We start from the raw sequence: 22,623 nt of genomic DNA on the forward strand, positions 1-22,623 counted from the left end.
TGAAATCTCTAACATCAGTTATCTTGTATTACAAATGTCGGAGCAAAGCAAAGAGTTGCATGAACTTCTGCGCAGAACAGCAGGATTAGCTTTGTATGTTGGAGGCCAAAAGGGTGAAGGTCGTGATCAACTCAGTATACCACTGGAGGCTATATGAGTAAACAGCCAACTGTTCTCATAAATGCAGGATGTTGGCAAACTGACAAACTGCGTCTGCCACCCAGAAGGAATGCTGAGGGCAGTCACGACCCAGGCATAAGTGTTTCTTGTGATTAGGTATATCTGAAGCCTGTTAGCAATAATATGAACCTCTGATCAATCAAGCTGACCAATCATTTGCTCCTCCTCCCTGCTCTTTCTACCCAATAAATACCAAGGGCTGCAGAAGCTCAAGGTTGTTGCTGCCTTTGCTCATTAGAAGCACGGAGCTCTCTTCTTCCCCGGCCCCTTCCTTTAAAATAGTTGCTTTTGCCGGGCGTGGTGGCTCACGCCTGTAATCCCAGCACTTTGGGAGGCCGAGGCAGGCAGATCACGAGGTCAGGAGATTGAGACCATCCTGGCTACACGGTGAAACCCCGTCTCTACTAAAAATACAAAAAATTAGCCGGGCGTGGTGGCAGGCCCATGTAGTCCCAGCTACTTGGGAGGCTGAGGCAGGAGGATGGCATGAACCCGGAAGGTGGAGCTCGCAGTAAGCCGAGATCGCGCCACTGCACTTCAGCCTGGGCGATAGAGTGAGACTCCGTCTCAAAAAAAAAAAAAAAAAAAAATTAATTTCCTAACTCAAACCCCTATCATTGTAAAATCCTCGCCTTTGGTTTATATGGGTATATTCTTATTCAGTGTCTTACTTAGCATATAGCTATGATTTCTCTGTTCATTTCCACATTGTTAACTACCTTTACTTTCAATCATAAATATACAGAAAGGACGATAAAATTTCATTTCAATATAAACATAACATTATGTGCAAACGCCTCAGTAAATGTTTATTATCTTTAGCAAATATTCCTGAAATCAGTTAGATAATAGGCTACAAATTTTCCCAAAAGTGTGCTGGATAACACCTTAGTTGTCACTAATTAACATATATTTGAATCAGTTATTTTCTTAATGAAAATTTCTATTAAAACAAGGGTCAACATTACTTCACATAATGGGTTAAGAAACATAAAATGATTCACAAATAAACACAAATGAGATACTCTACAAAAATACCATTAAACATAAATCAGCAGGGGGAAACAATTTGTATTTGAAATCATCTTAAGAATTACCTTTTTACAGTACAATAAATTCTAACTAATAACCAATACTCACTACCAACCCCAACAATGAGATATTTACAGGCCAAAAATGGCCATAAAAATAAGATTCTATAAAGCACTTGGAAGGTAGCACCGTAAGTGGTGAGAGAGCACAGTTTAGCAGAGTAATTTTTTAAAAACTACTATTGTTTTGGTCATGGGTTCCTTTTTCCTACCCTGTTTCTCCTGTCCCACCAACCACCCCTGTCATTTTTAGAAGCTAGATTAGAACCTAGAATCTGCTATTTACTAATGAGGATATAAATCCAGGTTTATTTATTAGCTTGGCAAATCATTTAACTTCAATTTTTTTACATGTAAAATGGAGATAACATCTAAATTATAAAGTTACTGTAAGGTATAAATGAAATAATATATTCGAATGCTCCTTAGCTTGGTACCTGCTTAATAAGTGATGAAGGTAAACTTAAAAACATAGATACATCAAAACATAAATGCTTTCTAATTACTGTGGAAGTATATATAATATGACAAATATTTAAGAAGAAAAAACAAGTTTTTTAATGTAGGAAAACAGGCTAAATGGTATTATAGGGGTACTTAAAATTATAACCATCATCGCCTCTACTATATACTGGACCCACTGTTTTGCATTTTACAGAATTATCTTATTTCACTCTCACAACTCATAAAGATATTGCCAGTTTCCAACAAAATGGAATAAAATCCAATAAAATCCTGATTAGACTGTAATTTCAACATAGAGATCTTGTCTGTTTTATTCATGATCACCTCACAGATGGCCTAATGGATGGTACGCCCTCAAAAATATGTATTTGGCCAGGCGCATTGGCTCACGCCTGTAATCCCAGCACTTTGGGAGGCCGAGATGAGCGGATTGCCAGAGCTCAGGAGTTCAAGACCAGCCTGGGCAACATGGTAAAACCCCATCTCTACTGAAAATACAAAAAATTAGCCGGGCGTGGTGGTGTGTGCCTGTAATCCCAGCTACTTGGGAGGCTGAGGCAGGAGAATTGCTTGAACCTGGGAGGCGGAGGTTGCAGTGAGCCAAGATTGTGCTGCCTGGGCAACAGAGTGAGAGCGAGACTCTGTCTCAAAAAAAAAAAAATAATTGTATATATGTGTGTGTGTGTGTGTGTGTGTGTATACATATATACACACACACATATATACACATACATATATACACATATATATTCGATGGATGGGTGGATATTGAAGGGAAACTCCAAAAAGTTAGCTGCTAAGGTCACACAGTAAATGATGATGTCTGGATATAAGCCTGAGTCTGGCTGACTCCAAAGCCCATGCTTTTAATTAGTACATCTGAATCTTACAAGGGTTCCATGAAATACATGGATTACTGGGAATTACTAAGTAAGAGCATTATGGAAAGCTGGAATTCAGTGACTGTTATAGACAGAGTCTATGAGTAGTCTCAAAGGTAGAAATAGAATAATTTTTAAAATGAGCAAATGGTATATTGAGTAGAATTGCTGAAGAAAGACTAAAAGGTTAAAAGAACGTAAGAAGGTGATCTTGGAATCATGAAGCATAAGGAACCTAGCAAAGGGCCTTTTAAGTAAACAGTACAGAACGTGATTCTGATCTGAAATACATGAAATGTCCCAAAGAAGACTGAAACAAATGGCTAGAATAATAAATTTAATAACAAAGCTGATTTAAAGAAGTAGCATGGTGTTGGGTGGAAAAAATTTCAGTTGCAACTACAGAGATGGGAGAAGATCATGACCTATCAATCTACTAAGAGTGGAAGTAATTAGTAAAACGAATAATATGAAGGGGGAAGCATCCAAATTAGAAGGGGGTCAAATTTGCAGGCTAAGAAATAATAAGATAATAATCATTTCTCAGTGGCTGCTTATTCCTAATTGGGGTAGCCAGCCACATAGAAAGAAGTGTAGCTACAGGAAAACACTTCATATATAAATTCAAGTAATATAAGGCATTAACTCCATGAACTTAGTGATGATAAAACCACAGGATCTTTTAGAAATAATAAAGAACTTAACTGAGGGGGACAGGTCAGAGAAAAAAACTTTATAAGGAGTCATGAAAGTACAATGAAAGGTTAAACAGTAGCTTGTACCTAATTTTATTTTATTAATTAGTGGTCAAGATTCCTGAACTTTCTCAATTCTTCTTCATGTACATTTACTTATATGTCTAGGTAAGTAATCATTTCACAAAATTCTAGACACATATGCCCAAATTCACTGAAGTATGCTCTATTTTTAGTCTCTTTAGAGAGACTAAAATCTCTTTAGCAATAGTTGATTACCCCGGTCCTTTCAAACAAAACAAACCAGAAGTCAGCAAATTTTTATAACATCGTTATCACTGACAAAAGGTATCCCGCAGAATAAACTACTCAGGAGGTGAAGCCAACAGACACTGCTACCTATTGATTTCCTCTTATTGCGAAACACTTACCTAAGCAGTTTATGACCATTTGTTGTAGCAACTTCAGCAAGGCTTGTTAGAATCTTTAGGTACTGGCTTTCACTTTGCTGAGACAAATGCTCCAAAACTTGCCGTAACTAAATTTTTTACAAATAAAAAAATGTGATTACATAGTAATCCATTAAATCTTATCAAACAAGTACCTATTAAGTATCTTAAAGCCAATTAGTCTAAATCAAGTCCTTTAGTTATTTTGTCTTGCATAAGTTTAAAAGCTAATATAGAGATATGATGATACATAATAAAATCTTTGTTGAAAATCACCCAGTTACAAAACAATAGTAAATATAGATAGAATTTAAAAATCACCAAGTATAGTTTTGGAAATTTAATTCTAAACCTCTAAAACAAAAGAGAAATTTAAACTCCGCAATTTTTCTAAGACTAAAACTATCACAAACACATAGCTGAGTAAACTAGTGATTACCAATCATAATGATATTCCTCCACAGCGTCTTTTCCTCTTGCCATGGGAATATTATTTTTTTTTTTTTATTTTTTTAAAGACAGAGCATCACTGTATCGCCCAGGCTAGAGTGTAGTGGGCAGTGACATGATCTCAGCTCACTGCAGGCTCAACCTCCTGGGCTCAATCCCTCCTCCCAGCTCAGCCTCCCAAGTAGCTCAGACTACAGATGCATGCCACTACACTTAGCTAATTTTTGTAATTTGTTTTTAAGAGACTGGGTCTTTGTTGCCCAAGCTAGTCTCAAACTCCTGGGCTCAAGCAATCCACCCACCTCGGCCTCCCAAAGTGCTGGAATTACAGGCGTGAGATACCACGCCCAGCCTATTCTAGTTATCTTAAGGAGAGACCAAAGACCCAGAGGGCAGAAGATTTATATGGCCAAATATTAGCAAAAACTATATTAATTATTATCTAATTCACACTTATCCTATAATGCAGATAAGCTAATTATTAAGATATTTGTGACAATAAGCAAAATTACTAAGCTAAGCACATTTGTAAAATGTCATATATGCTGAGCAGGAATAAAGCTTCTTCATTTACAAGCTACTATCACAAACACATTACCATGTTTTCTCGGAGGTCTTCATTCTGTGTCATTTGAATAATAGTCTGAAAAAGCCTCGGGTGATATTGAATTAATACTTCACAAGTCTCTCCATATCCACCCTAAAAACAAGATCTAAAATTATCCAGGTTTAAAAACAGTCCCTTTTAAAGTTCATATTCTTCACACAATAAAAATCTTTGCACCTACCCTTTCATTGAAAAAATAATAATTTTTACCATTCCAGTTTCTATTATAAAGATAAGGGGCTCAGAATATAAATGAAAAACACACCTGTACACATAAATCCAGAGGAGTTACTCCATTTTTATCTGGCAGATATTTGGCTCCTCGTAATAGTAGGATCTGTGCTGTATCTCTCTGACCATGACTGTGTGGAAATAGAAACAAGTTAAAAATACAATCTTTTTAAAGTCTTTCTCTATGAATTATGGATAGTTAATATGAGTCAATGGAAGAGTATCACTTTTAAAAATTAAGACAAGAGGATGTGAAATACATCTTCATAATCACAAAAACTTTTCTCAATGTTAAGCCATGCTTTCACTACGTAGACCAGAATGTGACCTATTAAATTTTAGAATTGAATTTGTGTCACATTTCCTAAAATAAGTCATAATATTTTGGGGATAAGTAACTACTAGTCAGGCTTCTGCTTTTTTTTTTTTTTTCTTACATTCACTTCCTAATCCCTCTCTCCACCTTAACTTGACCATTTGCAACTTTAGCCTGACCTTCTTCCTACCACACACATCCAAGTCTCTAGGCTTCTTAATCCAAAAGAACCTCAAGAGTCAGAACAAAAGTACATTTTATGGCACACTTGTAATACTTTGTAAAAAAAAAAAAATTAAAAGGAAGGAAGGAGAAAAGTAAAACCAATGTAAGAGAATCTGGGGAAAAAGGGAACATGAAGTGGGGTTATTAGCCAAAAATACTATCTAGCTTTCGATCTTCATTTTATCAACCCACTCAGTTTGGCTTCTGCAGATAGGTATTCAATCTGCCCTAGAATGAACTCTCCTATCCATATGCCTCATTCCCTGATTGCCCTCCTTCTTGTAGAAGTAGAATTGTGTAACTATCACTCCAGGGAAATTAATGTTAACGGCTGATTCTTAAGAAATGCCCAGGGCCAGGCATGGTGGCTCACACCTGTAATCCCAGCACTTTGAGAGGCCGGGGTAGGTGGATCACCTGAGGTCAGGAGTTCCAGACCAGCCTGGCCAACATGGTGAAACCCTGTCTCTATTAAAAATACAAAATTAGCTGGGCATGGTAGCCGGTGCCTGTAATCCCAGCTACTTGGGAGGCTAAGGCAGGAGAATCACTTGAACCCGGGAGGCAGAAGTTGCAGTGAGCCAAGAATGCCCCACTGCACTCCAGCCTGGGTAACAAGAGCAAAACCCCGTCTCGAAAAAAAAAAAAAAAGAAAGAAAGAAAAGAAAAGAAAAGAAATGCCCAAATAAGTTGTACAGTTTGGAAGAGCATGAATCCAAAAAGAACTCTGTAGATGAGAAAAGCAAGTAATCTAAGCACAGGTGAAACTAGAACTCAGGTACCTGGGCTTCTAGACCTATACTCTTTCCACAATAACATTACCTAAAGAGGCATGTCATTTCACAAAGAAAAACACTACACAGATTTCTCAGAAACTTAAAAAACAAAACACTATTCATTCTCTTTCACAAAACGGCACTGTATGTATCCTCTTTTATTTCCTTGAGCAGTGGTTTGTAGTTCTCCTTGAAGAGGTCCTTCACATCCCTTGTAAGTTGGATTCCTAGGTATTTTATTCTCTTTGAAGCAATTGTGAATGGGAGTTCACTCATGATTTGGCTCTCTGTTTGTCTGTTGTTGGTGTATAAGAATGCTTGTGATTTTTGTACATTGATTTTGTATCCTGAGACTTTGCTGAAGTTGCTTATCAGCTTAAGGAGATTTTGGGCTGAGACGATGGGGTTTTCTAGATAAACAATCATGTCGTCTGCAAACAGGGACAATTTGACTTCCTCTTTTCCTAATTGAATACCCTTTATTTCCTTCTCCTGCCTGATTGCCCTGGCCAGAACTTCCAACACTATGTTGAATAGGAGCGGTGAGAGAGGGCATCCCTGTCTTGTGCCAGTTTTCAAAGGGAATGCTTCCAGTTTTTGCCCATTCAGTATGATATTGGCTGTGGGTTTGTCATAGATAGCTCTTATTATTATGAAATATGTCCCATCAATACCTAATTTATTGAGAGTTTTTAGCATGAAGGGTTGTTGAATTTTGTCAAAGGCTTTTTCTGCATCTATTGAGATAATCATGTGGTTTTTGTCTTTGGCTCTGTTTATATGCTGGATTACATTTATTGATTTGCGTATGTTGAACCAGCCTTGCATCCCAGGGATGAAGCCCACTTGATCATGGTGGATAAGCTTTTTGATGTGCTGCTGGATTCGGTTTGCCAGTATTTTATTGAGGATTTTTGCATCAATGTTCATCAAGGATATTGGTCTAAAATTCTCTTTTTTGGTTGTGTCTCTGCCAGGCTTTGGTATCACAAACAAATGGAAGAACATTCCTTGCTCATGGGTAGGAAGAATCAATATCGTGAAAATGGCCATACTGCCCAAGGTAATTTACAGATTCAATGCCATCCCCATCAAGCTACCAATGACTTTCTTCACAGAATTGGAAAAAACTACTTCAAAGTTCATATGGAACCAAAAGAGAGCCCGCATCGCCAAGTCAATCCTAAGCCAAAAGAACAAAGCTGGAGGCATCACACTACCTGACTTCAAACTATACTACAAGGCTACAGTAACCAAAACAGCATGGTACTGGTACCAAAACAGAAATATAGATCAATGGAACAGAACAGAGCCCTCAGAAATAACGCCGCTTACCTACAACTATCTGATCTTTGACAAACCTGAGAAAAACAAGCAATGGGGAAAGGATTCCCTATTTAATAAATGGTGCTGGGAAAACTGGCTAGCCATATGTAGAAAGCTGAAACTGGATCCCTTCCTTACACCTTATACAAAAATCAATTCAAGATGGATTAAAGATTTAAACGTTAGACCTAAAACCATAAAAACCCTAGAAGAAAACCTAGGCATTACCATTCAGGACATAGGCGTGGGCAAGGACTTCATGTCCAAAACACCAAAAGCAATGGCAACAAAAGACAAAATTGACAAATGGGATCTAATTAAACTAAAGAGCTTCTGCACAGCAAAAGAAACTACCATCAGAGTGAATAGGCAACCTACAACATGGGAGAAAATTTTCGCAACCTACTCATCTGACAAAGGGCTAATATCCAGAATCTACAGTGAACTCAAACAAATTTACAAGAAAAAAACAAACAACCCCATCAAAAAGTGGGCGAAGGACATGAACAGGCACTTCTCAAAAGAAGACATTTATGCAGCCAAAAAACACATGAAAAAATGCTCATCATCACTGGCCATCAGAGAAATGCAAATCAAAACCACTATGAGATATCATCTCACCCCAGTTAGAATGGCAATCATTAAAAAGTCAGGAAACAACAGGTGCTGGAGAGGATGTGGAGAAATAGGAACACTTTTACACTGTTGGTGGGACTGTAAACTAGTTCAACCATTGTGGAAGTCAGTGTGGCGATTCCTCAGGGATCTAGAACTAGAAATACCATTTGACCCAGCCATCCCATTACTGGGTATATACCCAAATGACTATAAATCATGCTGCTATAAAGACACATGCACACGTATGTTTATTGCGGCATTATTCACAATAGCAAAGACTTGGAACCAACCCAAATGTCCAACAATGATAGACTGGATTAAGAAAATGTGGCACATATACACCATGGAATACTATGCAGCCATAAAAAATGATGAGTTCATATCCTTTGTAGGGACATGGATGAAATTGGAAACCATCATTCTCAGTAAACTATCGCAAGAACAAAAAACCAAACACCGCATATTCTCACTCATAGGTGGGAATTGAACAATGAGATCACATGGACACAGGAAAGGGAATATCATACTCTGGGGACTGTGGTGGGGAGGGGGGAGGGGGGAGGGATAGCATTGGGAGATATACCTAATGCTAGATGACGAGTTAGTGGGTGCAGCGCACCAGCATGGCACATGTATACATATGTAACTAACCTGCACAATGTGCACATGTACCCTAAAACTTAAAGTATAATAAAAAATAAATAAATAAATAAATAAATAAATAAAACAAAAAAAAAAAAAAAGAAAAAAAAAAACGGCACTGTATGAAGAATAATTTAAAACCAATTGGAATTAAAGTTTTTTTTTAAAAAAACTTAATAGTATCCTACTACGAATCTAGTGCCAGAAAACTCTGCAACGTTATTATACGTCTATCACTCTCTTGATACTTTATTATTATACTGATTATCTTCCTTAATACCAATAAGCCCTAACTTAAGAATAATATCTAATTTATTCTAGAAAAATCAAAAAATAAATTAGCAATCCCTTTGAAAGCAACAATAATCAGCTTTACCAGCATCAAGCAAGAAGTCCTCATCAAGCATCGCTTGTCATTAAGCTCAAAGTGTTGGTCAAGATGTTATAAACAATAGCTAACAGTGGTTAATGTTTCATTTACACTGTTCCATTCTTTAACATGCCTAAAAATAGAGGCCAAGTGAAAAGCAACTAACTTGAGCTTAATTTATTTAGGGATATAGTGATACTTTTGCTAGTAGCCAAGGTTCTGAGGAATCCATCTTATAAAACTGCAGAGTTCAATTTTAATGATATCTCTTTTACAGTTCTTTAATATCCCTGTGTCCAATTTTTTCCAATTAAATTGTAAACTTCCTGACAGTAGGCTTGTTCCATAGCACCAAGCATGGCAGTTGTCTTATAACATGTACTCAATACATTCAATGAATTGTATTATAGGCTTTAATTTCAGACACCATTCATTTGACAAATAAGTATTAAAGACAACGCTGCACTCTAGAAAATAACAAGAGACCTGAAACACAATTTATTTAGGATATACTAGGTAACAAGCATTATGCTCAATCCTCTGTGCAAAGTCTGACTTAATGCTGACACTGTTATAAGCATTGTTAAATTAAGCAAACAGGAGGCCATTAGCCTGAGACTGTCACTATACTTTTGAGTTCCTCTGTAACAAACTTCAACCTAACTTGGGAGTATATATTTTGCAACAAAGAGCAGTTTCAATGAATCAGACAGCCAATTCTTCACATCATGACCAAATTAGGCAAACACACACATAAGGGTAGTCAGTCGGGTGATTTCTCTACTTTGCTTCCGTATTCAGCCTACAAAAGCTCATTACTTACAAATTGCTGGGAAGAGCTCTCTCACCCGCTTCTGATTCTGAGTGCTGCCTGATTCATGAATTGTTTTTCATTTAAATAAACTTTAAATTTATTTTTTCTAAGATTTTTATTTTAACAGTATTCACCCAATTTATCAGATGAGAAAACCATGGCTCAAGAGTATAATGGAGTTGCTCAAGATGAAAAGTTACATGGCAGACCAGAATTTGAATCTGCATCAGTCTGACTCCAAAATCCTTCAACAATATCATGCTGCTCTAGCAAGATAAACAGAGATTGCCCTTTATGTTTCATAACCTTTAAAAGTAAACAATTTAGTCTCAAGACTCCCATTCCAAGATGGCCGAATATGAACAGCTCCGGTCTGCAGCTCCTAGCATGATCGACACAGAAGACGGGTGATTTCTGCATTTCCAAATGAGGTACCTGGTCGATCTCATTGGGACTGGTTGGACAGTAGGTGCAGCCCACGGAGGGTGAGCCAAAGTAGGGCGGGGCATCGCCTCACTTGGGAAGCTCAAGGGGTCAGGGGATTTCCCTTTCCTAGCCAAGGGAAGCCGTGACAGACTACCTGGAAAAACGGGACACTCCTGCCAAAATACAGCGCTTTTCCCAAGGTCTTAGTAAACGACACACCAGGAGATTCCATCCCGTGCCTGGCTCAGCGGGTCCCATGCCCACAGAGCCTTCCTCACTGCTAGCGCAGCAGTCTGAGATAGTCCTGCCAGGCTGCATGCAGCCTGGCGGGGGTAGGGGCATCTGCCATTACTGGGGCTTGAGTAGGTAAACAAAGCGACTGGGAAGCTCAAACTAGGCGGAGCCCACCGCAGCTCAGCAAGGCCTACTGCCTCCATAGACTCCACTTCTGTGGGCAGGGCATAGCTGAAAAAAAGGCAGCAGATAACTTCTGCAGACTGAAATGTCACTGTCTGACAGCTCAGAAGAGAGCAGTGGTTCTCCCACCACAGCCTTTGAGCTCTGAGAACGGACAGACTGCCTCCTCAAGTGGGTCCCTGACCCCTGTGTAGCCTAACTAGGAGACACCTCCTAGCAGGGGCCAACAGACACCTCATACAGGCGGGTGCCCCTCTGGGACGAAGCTTCCAGAGGAAGGAACAGGCAGCAATATTTGCTGTTCTGCAGCCTCTGCTGGTGATACCCAGGCAAACAGGGTCTGGAATGGACCTCCAGGAAACTCCAACAGACCTGCAGCTGAAGGACCTGACTGTTAGAAGGAAAACTAAGAAAGGAGTAGCATCAACATCAACAAAAAGGACATCCACAACAAAACTTAATCTGTAGGTAACCAACATCAAAGACCAAAGGTAGACAAAACCACAAAGATGGAGAGAAACCAGAGCAGAAAAGCCGAAAATTCTAAAAACCAGAGCACCTCTTCTCCTCCAACTGATCACAGCTCCTTGCCAGCAATGGAACAAAGTTGGATGGAGAATGACTTTGACGAGTTCACAGAAGTAGGCTTCAGAAGGCTGGTAATAACAACTTCTCCGAGCTAAAGGAGGATGTTCTAACCCATCACAAGGAAGCTAAAAACCTTGAAAAAAGGTTAGACGAATGGCTAACTGGAATAAATAGTGTAGAGAAGATCTTAAATGACCTGATGGAGCTGAAAACCATGGCTAGAGAACTTCATAATGCATGCACAAGCTTCAATAGCCGATTCGATCAAGTGGAAGAAAGGATATCAGTGATTGAAGATCAAATTAATGACATAAAGTGAAAAGACAAGATTAGAGAAAAAAAGACTAAAAAGAAATGAATAAAGCCTCCAAGAAATATGGGACTATGTGAAAAGACCAATCTATGTTTGATTGGTGTACCTGAAAGTGACAGGGAGAATGGAACCAAGTTGGAAAACACTCTTTAGGATATTATCCAGGGGAACTTCCCCAACCTAGCAAGGCAAGCCAACATTCAAATTCAGGAAATACAGAGAACGCCACAAAGATGCTCCTCCAGAAGAGCAACCCCAAAATACATAACTGTCAGATTTATCAAGGTTGAAATGAAGGAAAAAATATTAAGGGCAGTCAGAGAGAAAGGTCAGTTACCCACAAAGGGAAGCCCATCAGACTAACAGCGGATCTCTCGGCAGAAACTCTACAAGCCAGAAGAGAGTGGGGGCTAATATTCGACATTCTTAAAGAAAAGAATTTTCAACTCAGAATTTCATATCCAGCCAAACTAAGCTTCACAAGTGAAGGAGAAATAAAATCCTTTACAGACATGCAAATGCTGAGAGATTTTGTCACCACCAGGCCTGCCTTACAAGAGCTCCTCCTGAAGGAAGCACTAAACATGGAAAGGTACCAGCCATGGCAAAAACATGCCAAATTGTGAAGACCATCAATGCTATGAAGAAACTGCATCAATTAACGGGCAAGATAACCAGCTAACATAATGACAGGATCAAATTCACACATAACAATATTAACCTTATATGTAAATGGGCTAAATGCCCCAATTAAAAGACAGACTGGTAAACGGGATAAAGAGTCAAGACCCATCAGTGTGCTGTATTCAGGAGACCCATCTCACCTGCAGAAACACACATAGGCTCAAAATAAAGGGATAGAGGAAGATCTACCAAGCAAACGAAAAGTCAAAAAAAAAAAAAAAGCAGCGGTTGCAATCCAGGTCTCTGATAAAACAGACGTTAGACCAAGGAAGATCAAAACAGACAAGGAAGGACATTACATAATGGTAAAGGAATCAATGCAACAAGAAGAGCTAACTATCCTAAATATATATGCACTCAACACAGGAGCATGCAGACTCATAAAGCAAGTCCTTAGAGACATACAAAGAGACTTAGACTCCCACACAATAATAATGGGAGACTTCAACACCCCACTGTCAATAATAGACAGATCAACATGACAGAAGGCTAACAAGGATATCCAGGAATTGAACTCAGCTCTGGACCAAGTGGACCTAATAGACATCTACAGAACTCTCCACCCCAAATCAACAGAATATACATTCTTCTCAGCACGACATCACACTTACTCTAAAATTGACCACATAATTGGAAGTAAAGCACTCCTCAGCAAATGTAAAAGAACAGAAATCACAAACTGTCTCTCAGAGCACAGTGCAATCAAACTAGAACTCAGGATTAACAAACTCATTCAAAACTGCACAACTACATGGAAACTGAACAACCTGCTCCTGAATGACTATTGGGTAAATAACGAAATGAAGGCAGAAATAAAGATGTTCTTTGAAACCAATGAGAACAAAGACACAACATACCAGAATCTCTGGGACACATTTAAAGCCGTGTGTAGAGGGAAATTTATAGCACTAAATGCCCACAAGAGAAAGCAGAAAGATCTAAAATCGACACCCTAACAGCACAATTAAAAGAACTAGTGAAGCAAGAGCAAACACATTCAAAAGCTAGCAGAAGGCAAGAAATAACTAAGATCAGAGCAGAACTGAAGGAAATAGAGACACAAAAAACCCTTCAAAAAAATCAATGAATCCAGGAGCTGGTTTTTTGAACACAGCAACAAAATAGCTACACTGCTAGCAAGACTAATAAAGAAGAAGAGAGAGAAGAATCAAACAGACACAATAAGAAGTGATAAAGGGGGTATCACCACCAATCCTACAGAAATACAAACTACCATCAGAGAATACTATAAACACCTCTATGCAAATAAACTAGAAAATCTAGAAGAAACGAATAAATTGGACTAAACCAGGAAGAAGTTGAATCTCTGAACACACCAACAATAGGCTCTGAAACTGAGGCAATAATTAATAGCCTACCAACCAAAAAAAGTCCAGGAACAGACGGATTCACAGCCGAATTCTACCAGAGGTACAAAAAGGAGCTGGTACCATTCCTCTGAATGGCTGATAGCATTCCTTCTGAAACTATTCCAATCAATAGAAAAAGAGGGAATCCTCCCTAACTCATTTTATGAGGACAGCATCATCCTGATACCAAAGCCTGGCACAGACACAACAAAAAAAGAGAATTTTAGACCAATATCCTTGATGAACATTGATGCAAAAATCCTCAATAAAATACCAGAAAACCAAATCCAGCAGCATATCAAAAAGCTTATCCACCACGATCAAGTCGGCTTCATCCCTGGGATGCAAGGCTGGCTCAACATATGCAAATCAATAAATGCAATCCATCACATAAAAAGAACCAACGGCAAAAACCACATGATTATCTCAATAGATGCAGAAAAGGCCTTCGACAAAATTCAACAGCCCTTCATGCTAGAAACTCTCAATAAACTAGGTATTGATGGAACGTATCTCAAAATAAGAGCTATTTATGACAAACCCACAGCCAATATCATACTGAATGGGCAAAAACTGGAAGCATTCCCTTTGAAAACCGACACAAGACAAGGATGCCGTCTCTCACCACTCCTATTCAATGTAGTGTTGGAAGTTCTAGCCAGGGCAATCAGGCAAGAGAAAGAAATAACAGTATTCAATTAGGAAAAGAGGAAGTCAAACTGTCCCTGTTTGCAGATGACATGATTATATATCTAGAAAACCCCATCGTCTCAGCCCAAAATCTCCTTAAGCTGATAAGCAACTTCAGCAAAGTCTCAGGATACAAAATCAATGGGCAAAAATCACAAGCATTCTTATACACCAATAACAGACAAACAGAGAGCCAAATCATGAGTGAACTCCCATTCACAATTGCTTCAAAGAGAATAAAATACCTAGGAATACAACTTACAAGGGATGTGAAGGACCTCTTCAAGGAGAACTACAAACCACTGCTCAATGAAATAAAAGAGGACACAAACAAATGGAAGAACATTCTATGCTCATGGATAGGAAGAATCAATATCGTGAAAATGGCCATACTGCCAAAGGTAATTTACAGATTCAATGCCATCCCCATCAAGCAACCAATGACTTTCTTCACAGAATTGGAAAAAACTACTTTAAAGTTCATATGGAACCAAAAAAGTGCCCTCATTGCCAAGACAATCCTAAGCAAAAAGAACAAAGCTGGCAGCATCACGCTACCTGACTTCAAACTATGCTACAAGGCTACAGTAACCAAAACAGCATGGTACTGGTACCAAGAGATATAGACCAATGGAACAGAATAGAGCCCTCAGAAGTAACACCACACATCTACAACCATCTGATCTTTGACAAACCTGACAACAAGAAATAGGGAAAGGACTCCCTATTTGATAAATGGTGCTGGGAAAACTGGCTAGCCATATGCAGAAAGCTGAAACTGGATCCCTTCCTTACACCTTATACAAAAATTAATTCAGGATGGATTAAAAACTTAAATGTAAGACCTAAAGCCATAAAAACCCTAGAAGAAAACCTAGGCAGTACCATTCAGGACATAGGCACGTGTAAAGACTTCATGACTAAAACACCAAATGCAATGGCAACAAAAGCCAAAATAGACAAATGGGATCTAATTAAACTAAAGAGCTTCTGCACAGCAAAACAAACTACCATCAGAGTGAACAGGCAACCTACAGAATGGGAGAGAATTTTTGCAATCTACTCATCTGACAAAGGGCTAATATCCAGAATCTACAATGAACTCAAACAAATTTACAAGAAAAAAACAAACAACCCCATCAAAATTGGGCAAAGGATATGAACAGACACTTCTCAAAAGAAGACAATTATGCAACCAACAGACATGAAAAAATGCTCATCGTCACTGGTCATTAGAGAAATGCAAATCAAAACCACAGTGAGATACCATCTCACGCCAGTTAGAATGGCGATCATTAAGAAGTCAAGAAACAACAGGTGCTGGAGAGGATGTGGAGAAATAGGAATGCTTTTACACTGTTGGTGGGAGTGTAAATTAGTTCAATCGTTGTGGAAGACAGTGTGGTGATTCCTCCAGGATCTATAACTAGAAATACATTTGACCCAGCCATCCCATTGCTGGGTATATACCCAATGGATTATAAATCATGCTACTATAAAGACACATGGATACATGTTTATTGCAGTACTATTCACAATAGCAAAGACTTGCAACCAACCCAAATGTCCATCAATGATAGACTGGATTAAGAAAATGTGGCACAGATACACCATGGAATACTATGCAGCCATAAAAAAGGAGGAGTTCATGTCCTTTGCAGGGACACGGATGAAGCTGGAAACCATCATTCTCAGCAAACCATCCCAAGGACAGAAAACTAAACACCGCATGTTCTCACTCATAGGTAGGAATTGAACAATGAGAACACTTGGACACAGGGCGGCGAACATCACACACCAGGGCTTGTCGGGAAGTCAGGGGGCTGGGGGAGGGATAGCATTAGGAGAAACACCTAATGTAAATGACGAGTTGATGGGTGCAGCAAACCAACATGGCACATGTATACCTATGTAACAAACCTGCACATTGTGCACATGTACCCTGGAACTTAAAAGTATAATAATAATAAAACAAAAAAAACCAATTTAGTACTCAAAAAATTATGGTATCATACACAGGAGGATATGTGCTATGAGAACAATGGACTGGGGATCAGACAGGATGAACAGACAAGATCACCATGTATAAGCAGGACAATGTTCAATACACAAGGTAAATAATAAAGCCTCAAAATAACTCTGTGCCATATATAACAAAAAAGGATAATCAGCATGAAGAAAAAGAAATACTACTATAACATTTTTAGAAAGCTGGAGTAATTTCTAAAACTACACAGAAATCTCATTTATGTTCAGTTGGCATTTCATTTCAAAAACAGATTAAGGGCCAGGTGTCGTGGCTCACATCTGTAATCTCAGCACTTTGGGAGGCTTAGACTGGAGAATCACTTGAGGCCAGGCGTTCAAGACCCGCTTGGATGACATACCTTGACTTTATTAAAAATAAAAATTTAAAAATTAGTTCAGTATGGTGGTGCACATCTATAGTCCCAGCTACTTGGGAGGCTGAGATGAGAGAATTGCTTGACCCAAGGAGTTGGAGGTTGCAGTGAGTTATGAACACGCCACTGCACTCCAGCCTGGGTGGCAGAACAAGACCCTGTCTCTAAAAACTAATAATTTAAAATAAGAATAATTTTTAAAATAGATTTAAAAACAATAAATAGCTAATAACATACAAAATCTGCACAACGCAGTTAGGGGCTCAAGTGCCTCACCTGTAATTCAATTACAACGATCCTCTTTCAGACTGCTCAGAGTGTTGCATAAAAGATTTTTCAGTTTAAATAACTAAAAAAAAGTACTCAACAAATAATCATTCTTTATAAATGAAGTTAATTGTTTTTGAGATAGTCTCAATTTTTTAATATTGATTGAGATAATACTCTCTTCAAGAAATTGCCAATGTATTTTATGAAAACTAAGAAGTCAACAAAAATTTAACTAATAAGAAACTTGTGGTGGCTTCTAAAGCACTTAGATCTGATTTCTCAAACACTTTCAGCCCCCTAACTTTGGACTCTTTCATCCTTATAAATTTGAGAATTTGGCATAAGTATAAATAGTCCAGACAGTTGTAATATTATTGGGAATGGCGTATGAAACAGATTGTATTTTCTAAAGGTCCGTTCCTATGCTGAAAGTTTACAATTTTAAGTGTAAGAATTCTTTTTTTTTTTTTTTTTTTCTTGAGATGGAGTCTCACTCTGTTGCCCAGGCTGGAGTGCAGTGGTGCAATCTCGGCTCACTGCAACCTCCGTCTTTCAGATTCAAGTGATTCTCCTGCCTCAGCCTCTGGAGTAGCTGAGACTACAGGCGTGCGCCACAACGCCCAGCTAATTTTTGTATTTTTAGTAGAGACGGGGTTTCACCATGTTGGCCAGGATGGTCTCGATCTCTTGACCTCGTGATCCACCCGCCTCAGCCTCCCAAAGTGCTGGGATTACAGGTGTGAGCCACTGTGCCTGGCCAAGTCTAAGAACTCTTTTATATGGCTACTTTGATTTTGAATACTCTAACTGAAACGAGTTGCTTCGCAGTAGCTACAAATCCATGTTCTAAATCTTAGCCCTTTCTGACTCTAGTAGAGACCTCTAAAACTCCATTAACATCTTACTAATTTACTGTATCTATACAACTCTAACTAAACCTTGCTTTTCCTAATAGAATAAAAGTTATCTACAAACACAGAAAATACCTGAAAACCATTATACATCCCAACCTTTATTTGAAGAACTCAGTTGAAGGAACTGAGAACATAAGGATTGAATATAAAACCAATCTAATAATTTCAGGATTTGAAATATTGGTAGAAGTCATATAAAAGACTTAAAGGTGTGTAAAGATGGCAGGGGGAAAAAAATCAATGTGTGCCTATATTTTACATGACAGAAAGAATGAGTTAATTAGTTATATAGTTTACATGAGTTATAATGTCCTGTCCAGAGTATCCAGAGAAGAAAACTGGCTGGAAAACCCTTTCTATCATAATTTTAGGTCAAAATCCATCTGAAAAAGACTCACAGAAACACTACATTATAAAACAGTGCCCAGGGCCAGGCACGGTGGCTCACGTCTGTAATCCCAGCACTTTGGGAGGATGAGACAGCCAGATCACCTGAGGTCGGGAGTTCGAGACCAGCCCAGGCAACATGGCAAAACGCCATCTCTACTAAAATATAAAAATTAGCTGGGTGTGGTGGCGCATGCCTGTAATGCCAGCTACTCGGGAGGGAGAGGCAGGAGAATCGCTTGAAGCCGGGAGGCAGAGATTGCAGTGAGCCAAGATCACGCCACTGCACTCCAGCCTGGGCAACAGATTGAGGCTCTGTCTCAAAAACTTAAAAAAAAAAAAAGTGCTTAGAATTAGACAAGAAACAAAAGAAAACCCTGTAGAGCAATTAAATTAAATGAGGACAACACGACTTTATGCTCACTGAAGAGTGAAAGAAGTATGTCAGAACTTAGTGAGCACCTATCAACTACTAAGTGTTGAATACTCTACAGCATGCTTTACAGAAGCCATCACATTTAATCTTCACAATAATCTCACCAGGCAGATATCAGCACTTCCATTTCACAAACAAACAAAGCTTCAGGGATCAAGAATTTTGACTAATGTTGTATAGCTCTGGTGCTGGGATTTGAACCTGCCTACACAAACTAGTTTCTTTCCCCTGTATCTTAATACCATTCTAAATTTAATTGCAAAATTCAAATACAAAGAAAACAGTTTCAGTAGTTGACCCTTGAATATGATATATTATATCTAGTAATACTTCTCAACCAATAAAAACTATACATTCCATTTAACCTTTATCTTAGAGCCCTATAATTTGTCCTGGGGGTTAACTTGTTCTATTTCCTATATTCCTTTCCCTTTCATTTATCAGAAATAACACATTGGGAATAACTTATATTTTTAATTTATACCTGTATCAAGATATCACAAGTAAAATTAAAAGTGTGCCTGCAGAAGAACCATGTTCCATATCTATTATTCTTCTACAACAATGATTTTTTGGTGTCACATTTCATCACAGACTTGCTTAACCAACTTTGTTCAAAAAGATCTAATATTTGCTAGATTAAAACTAAATGATGGGAATACAGTACTAGGAGAAAGTATTTCTTAAAAATCCTTCTGCCATATCCCTAAGCTCAGACTAACCATAGGGATATCCCAGTTCTGCACAACACTAACATGTCTCTATTTTAACTATTATAAATGGCATTGTTTTTTATAAGATATTTTTCATAGTGATGCATTCATTCAAAAACATCTACTACGCATCTAAGTGCAAAACACTGTACTACACTTTGGACATAAAGTGGTAAAATAAACACTATTCTTGCTTTCACTGAATTTTTAGGCATGTAGGGGAGACAGACTATAAGCAAGTAAATAAACAACTACAAAATAGGAAGTGCTATGAAGGAAATGACTGTGATACTGCGATCAAAAATCTGGGGAACGACCTGCTTAGATTGGTCAGGAACTGCCTTCCTAAAAAGTTACTTAATTAAGCAGTAACATGAATAAGAAATAGCCCTGTAAAAAGCCTAAGGAAGAACATTTCAGGCAAAACAAATACCATGTAGAAAAGCCTGCTGAAAGAGTTGGTTGCATTTAAGGAACGCAAAGAGAATCACTGTGGTTCAAGTACAGTGAGCTAAACAGGAGTGAAATCATGGAGGTCTCACAGGCCAAGGTAGAACTTGAATTATATTTAAAATGTAACAACGAGGCATTGAAAAGTTTTATATACAAGGCTTAAACACAAAGTAACAAGAGCAGATTTTTTTTTTTTTTTTTTTTTAAGATCACTTTGCTGAGGAAAGAAGAGATTGGAGGGAAACAACATAGGAATCAGGGAGACCAGTGAAGAGATTACTGCAGTACTCTAGGCAAAAGGTAACAACATTAAGGTGGTTTTGGTTGAGTTAGAAGTTCAGATTCCAAACATATTCTGAAGGTAGAATTTACAGAACTTACTAATAAATTCCAAGTTCACAAAGAGAGAGAGAGAGAGAAATAAAAAATAACCTAATTATTTCTAATTTAAACAACTGAGACAATAAGGTTTCTATTGATTAAGATGAGGAAAAACTGGGGGAAAGGTTTGAGGAAGAAAATCTGAAGCTGTATTTTGACATGTTAATATGTGAGATTCTGTGGTACTTCTAAGTGATGATGTTAAACAGGCAGATGGACATTCAAATCTGGAGGTTCAAAAAAGGTCTGATCTAAAGATAACCCTTCAAGATACAACATGATTACAGGGAATCAAATGATGATATTATTCATAAATTCAGGACACTATGGAAAGAACTGGTTTTCTAGCCAAGCAACCAAATCATAAATATAATGCAAGAAAATGGCTGGAATCAGAAAGATCTGGAAGTCTAGAAACCCAGAAGCCCCTGAATTCTAATACAGGGTTGTTAAATAGATGATCTGAATTGGTCTCATCAAAGGCACATCAGAGACCCCAACAAGAAGCTAAACAAGAAAAAAAGCTGGTCTTTCAACCTAAAACCAACTTCCAATAAAATGATATAAAACAGAAAAAAAGAAGAAGAGAGGAACTTTCTGGAGAGCTCTATATCGGAATATGAAGGCCTAAATAAATATTACAATTCATATAATTTAAATCAAAAAGAAGAATCACTATAGTATTCTATGAACTGATGCTAATTGCAAACTACATTTACATAATACATAATATATAGGTGTGTATATATTTTTACATATGTGTGTGGGTGTGACAGCATGTGTATAATTATACTGATAGCTCCTTAGGGACTAGAGTTTATTTATTACTGTATTACACACCTACAACAATGCATGACACAGTGAGCGTTAACTAAACATTTGCCGAATACATGAATAAGTGAACAAAATGTACACGTCAAGAAAATGAACCAATAAAGAAATACAAAAATAACTTAATGTATAACAATATCTAACAAGACTGACTCAAGATTTTTTTTTGGTTATAGATACAGAGAAAGAAAAGACATGGCTCTGGATCAAGATATATTCCAACAGCTTATCCCACTGGAAATGACCTGGTTACATAACACAGTAAACGATGGGAATTACCAGATTACTGATTTATCTTTTGTTAATAAGTACTTAGTCTAAAATTGAAGTAATCAAGCAAATCAAGAGCTCCACATGTAACATAAAAGCAATGGCAATTAAATATAACAGAAAATACTTTTCCTCATACAGTTAAGTAATAGAACCATAATACTTCATCTTAAAAAAGAGATTGTACTTCCTCTTAAAAGACAGCATATTTGTGGGAAAACAAGAGAGCTTTAGAAAATACACAGAAACGTGTGTGTCTAGAAATAGAGTATATATACATCTGGAAATATATATATTTCTTTATATATATATCAGTATATATAGCATCTGGAAATATAAAATATCATACCTGCAAGCAAAGTACAATGGAGTTGCTCCTGATACATTTGGCCTGTTAATATCAGCACCACTGTCTAGCAAGCACTGCACTGTCTGAGGGGGAAAAAAATAATTAAAAGTAAAGCCAGAGGAATCAAACAAAAGATACAATTACCACAATTTTAATCCATATAAGGGAAGTTCTTCCCACAACTTGAAGCTTTACATAGGAACTGAGTGGGCACGTGACAATTACTATGGCTGAGCAAATTCAACTTTTTGTAAGCTCTAAGTTTCTCAGGCACAACACACATATATGTGGAATTATCAGTGTAATAGAAACTGTGTTAATCTGGGAGTCTTTAGAGCAGCACTGTATCAAAAGTAGTCAGTAGTTACATATTGGCTACCAAGTACTTGAAATGTGGCTAGTACAGCTAAGGAACTAAAATTTTAATTGTATTTAATTATAGCTCATTTGAATCTAAATAGCCACATGTGGCTAGTGAATTGGACCCTATTGCTTCAGATACTTGAATTTAAATTGCTTTAAATACCAGAACTTTTCACCTCTAAAAAACTAAGCACCAGAATAATAACTTTCCCAAAGTCAAGAGCATAATT

General features: G+C 37.8%; 1 protein-coding gene across 19 annotated transcripts in view; it reads right to left on the bottom strand.

Annotated features, from left to right (window-relative positions):
* HACE1 (HECT domain and ankyrin repeat containing E3 ubiquitin protein ligase 1) overlaps positions 1-22,623 on the bottom strand; it is a 182,639-nt gene that overhangs the window by 111,654 nt on the left and 48,362 nt on the right. For 13 of the 19 annotated variants that reach the window (XR_008548611.2, XR_010158119.1, XR_010158120.1 and 10 more), the window contains 4 exons: positions 22,031-22,113; positions 5,084-5,180; positions 4,810-4,911; positions 3,744-3,850 (listed from right to left, as the gene is read on the bottom strand). Coding sequence is in view for 16 of the 19 variants with exons in the window: in XM_016956055.4 (XP_016811544.1) it covers positions 3,744-3,850; positions 4,810-4,911; positions 5,084-5,180; positions 22,031-22,113 (389 nt within the window). In the remaining 3 variants the exon portion in view is untranslated. The remainder of the gene's footprint in view (positions 1-3,743; positions 3,851-4,809; positions 4,912-5,083; positions 5,181-22,030; positions 22,114-22,623) is intronic. The other 6 variants (XM_063813321.1, XM_063813319.1, XM_063813315.1 and 3 more) reach the window with 1 other exon arrangement.

The sequence above is a fragment of the Pan troglodytes genome, chromosome 5, assembly GCF_028858775.2.
Source record: "Pan troglodytes isolate AG18354 chromosome 5, NHGRI_mPanTro3-v2.0_pri, whole genome shotgun sequence".
In the NCBI taxonomy this organism is placed as follows: Eukaryota; Metazoa; Chordata; class Mammalia; order Primates; family Hominidae; genus Pan; species Pan troglodytes.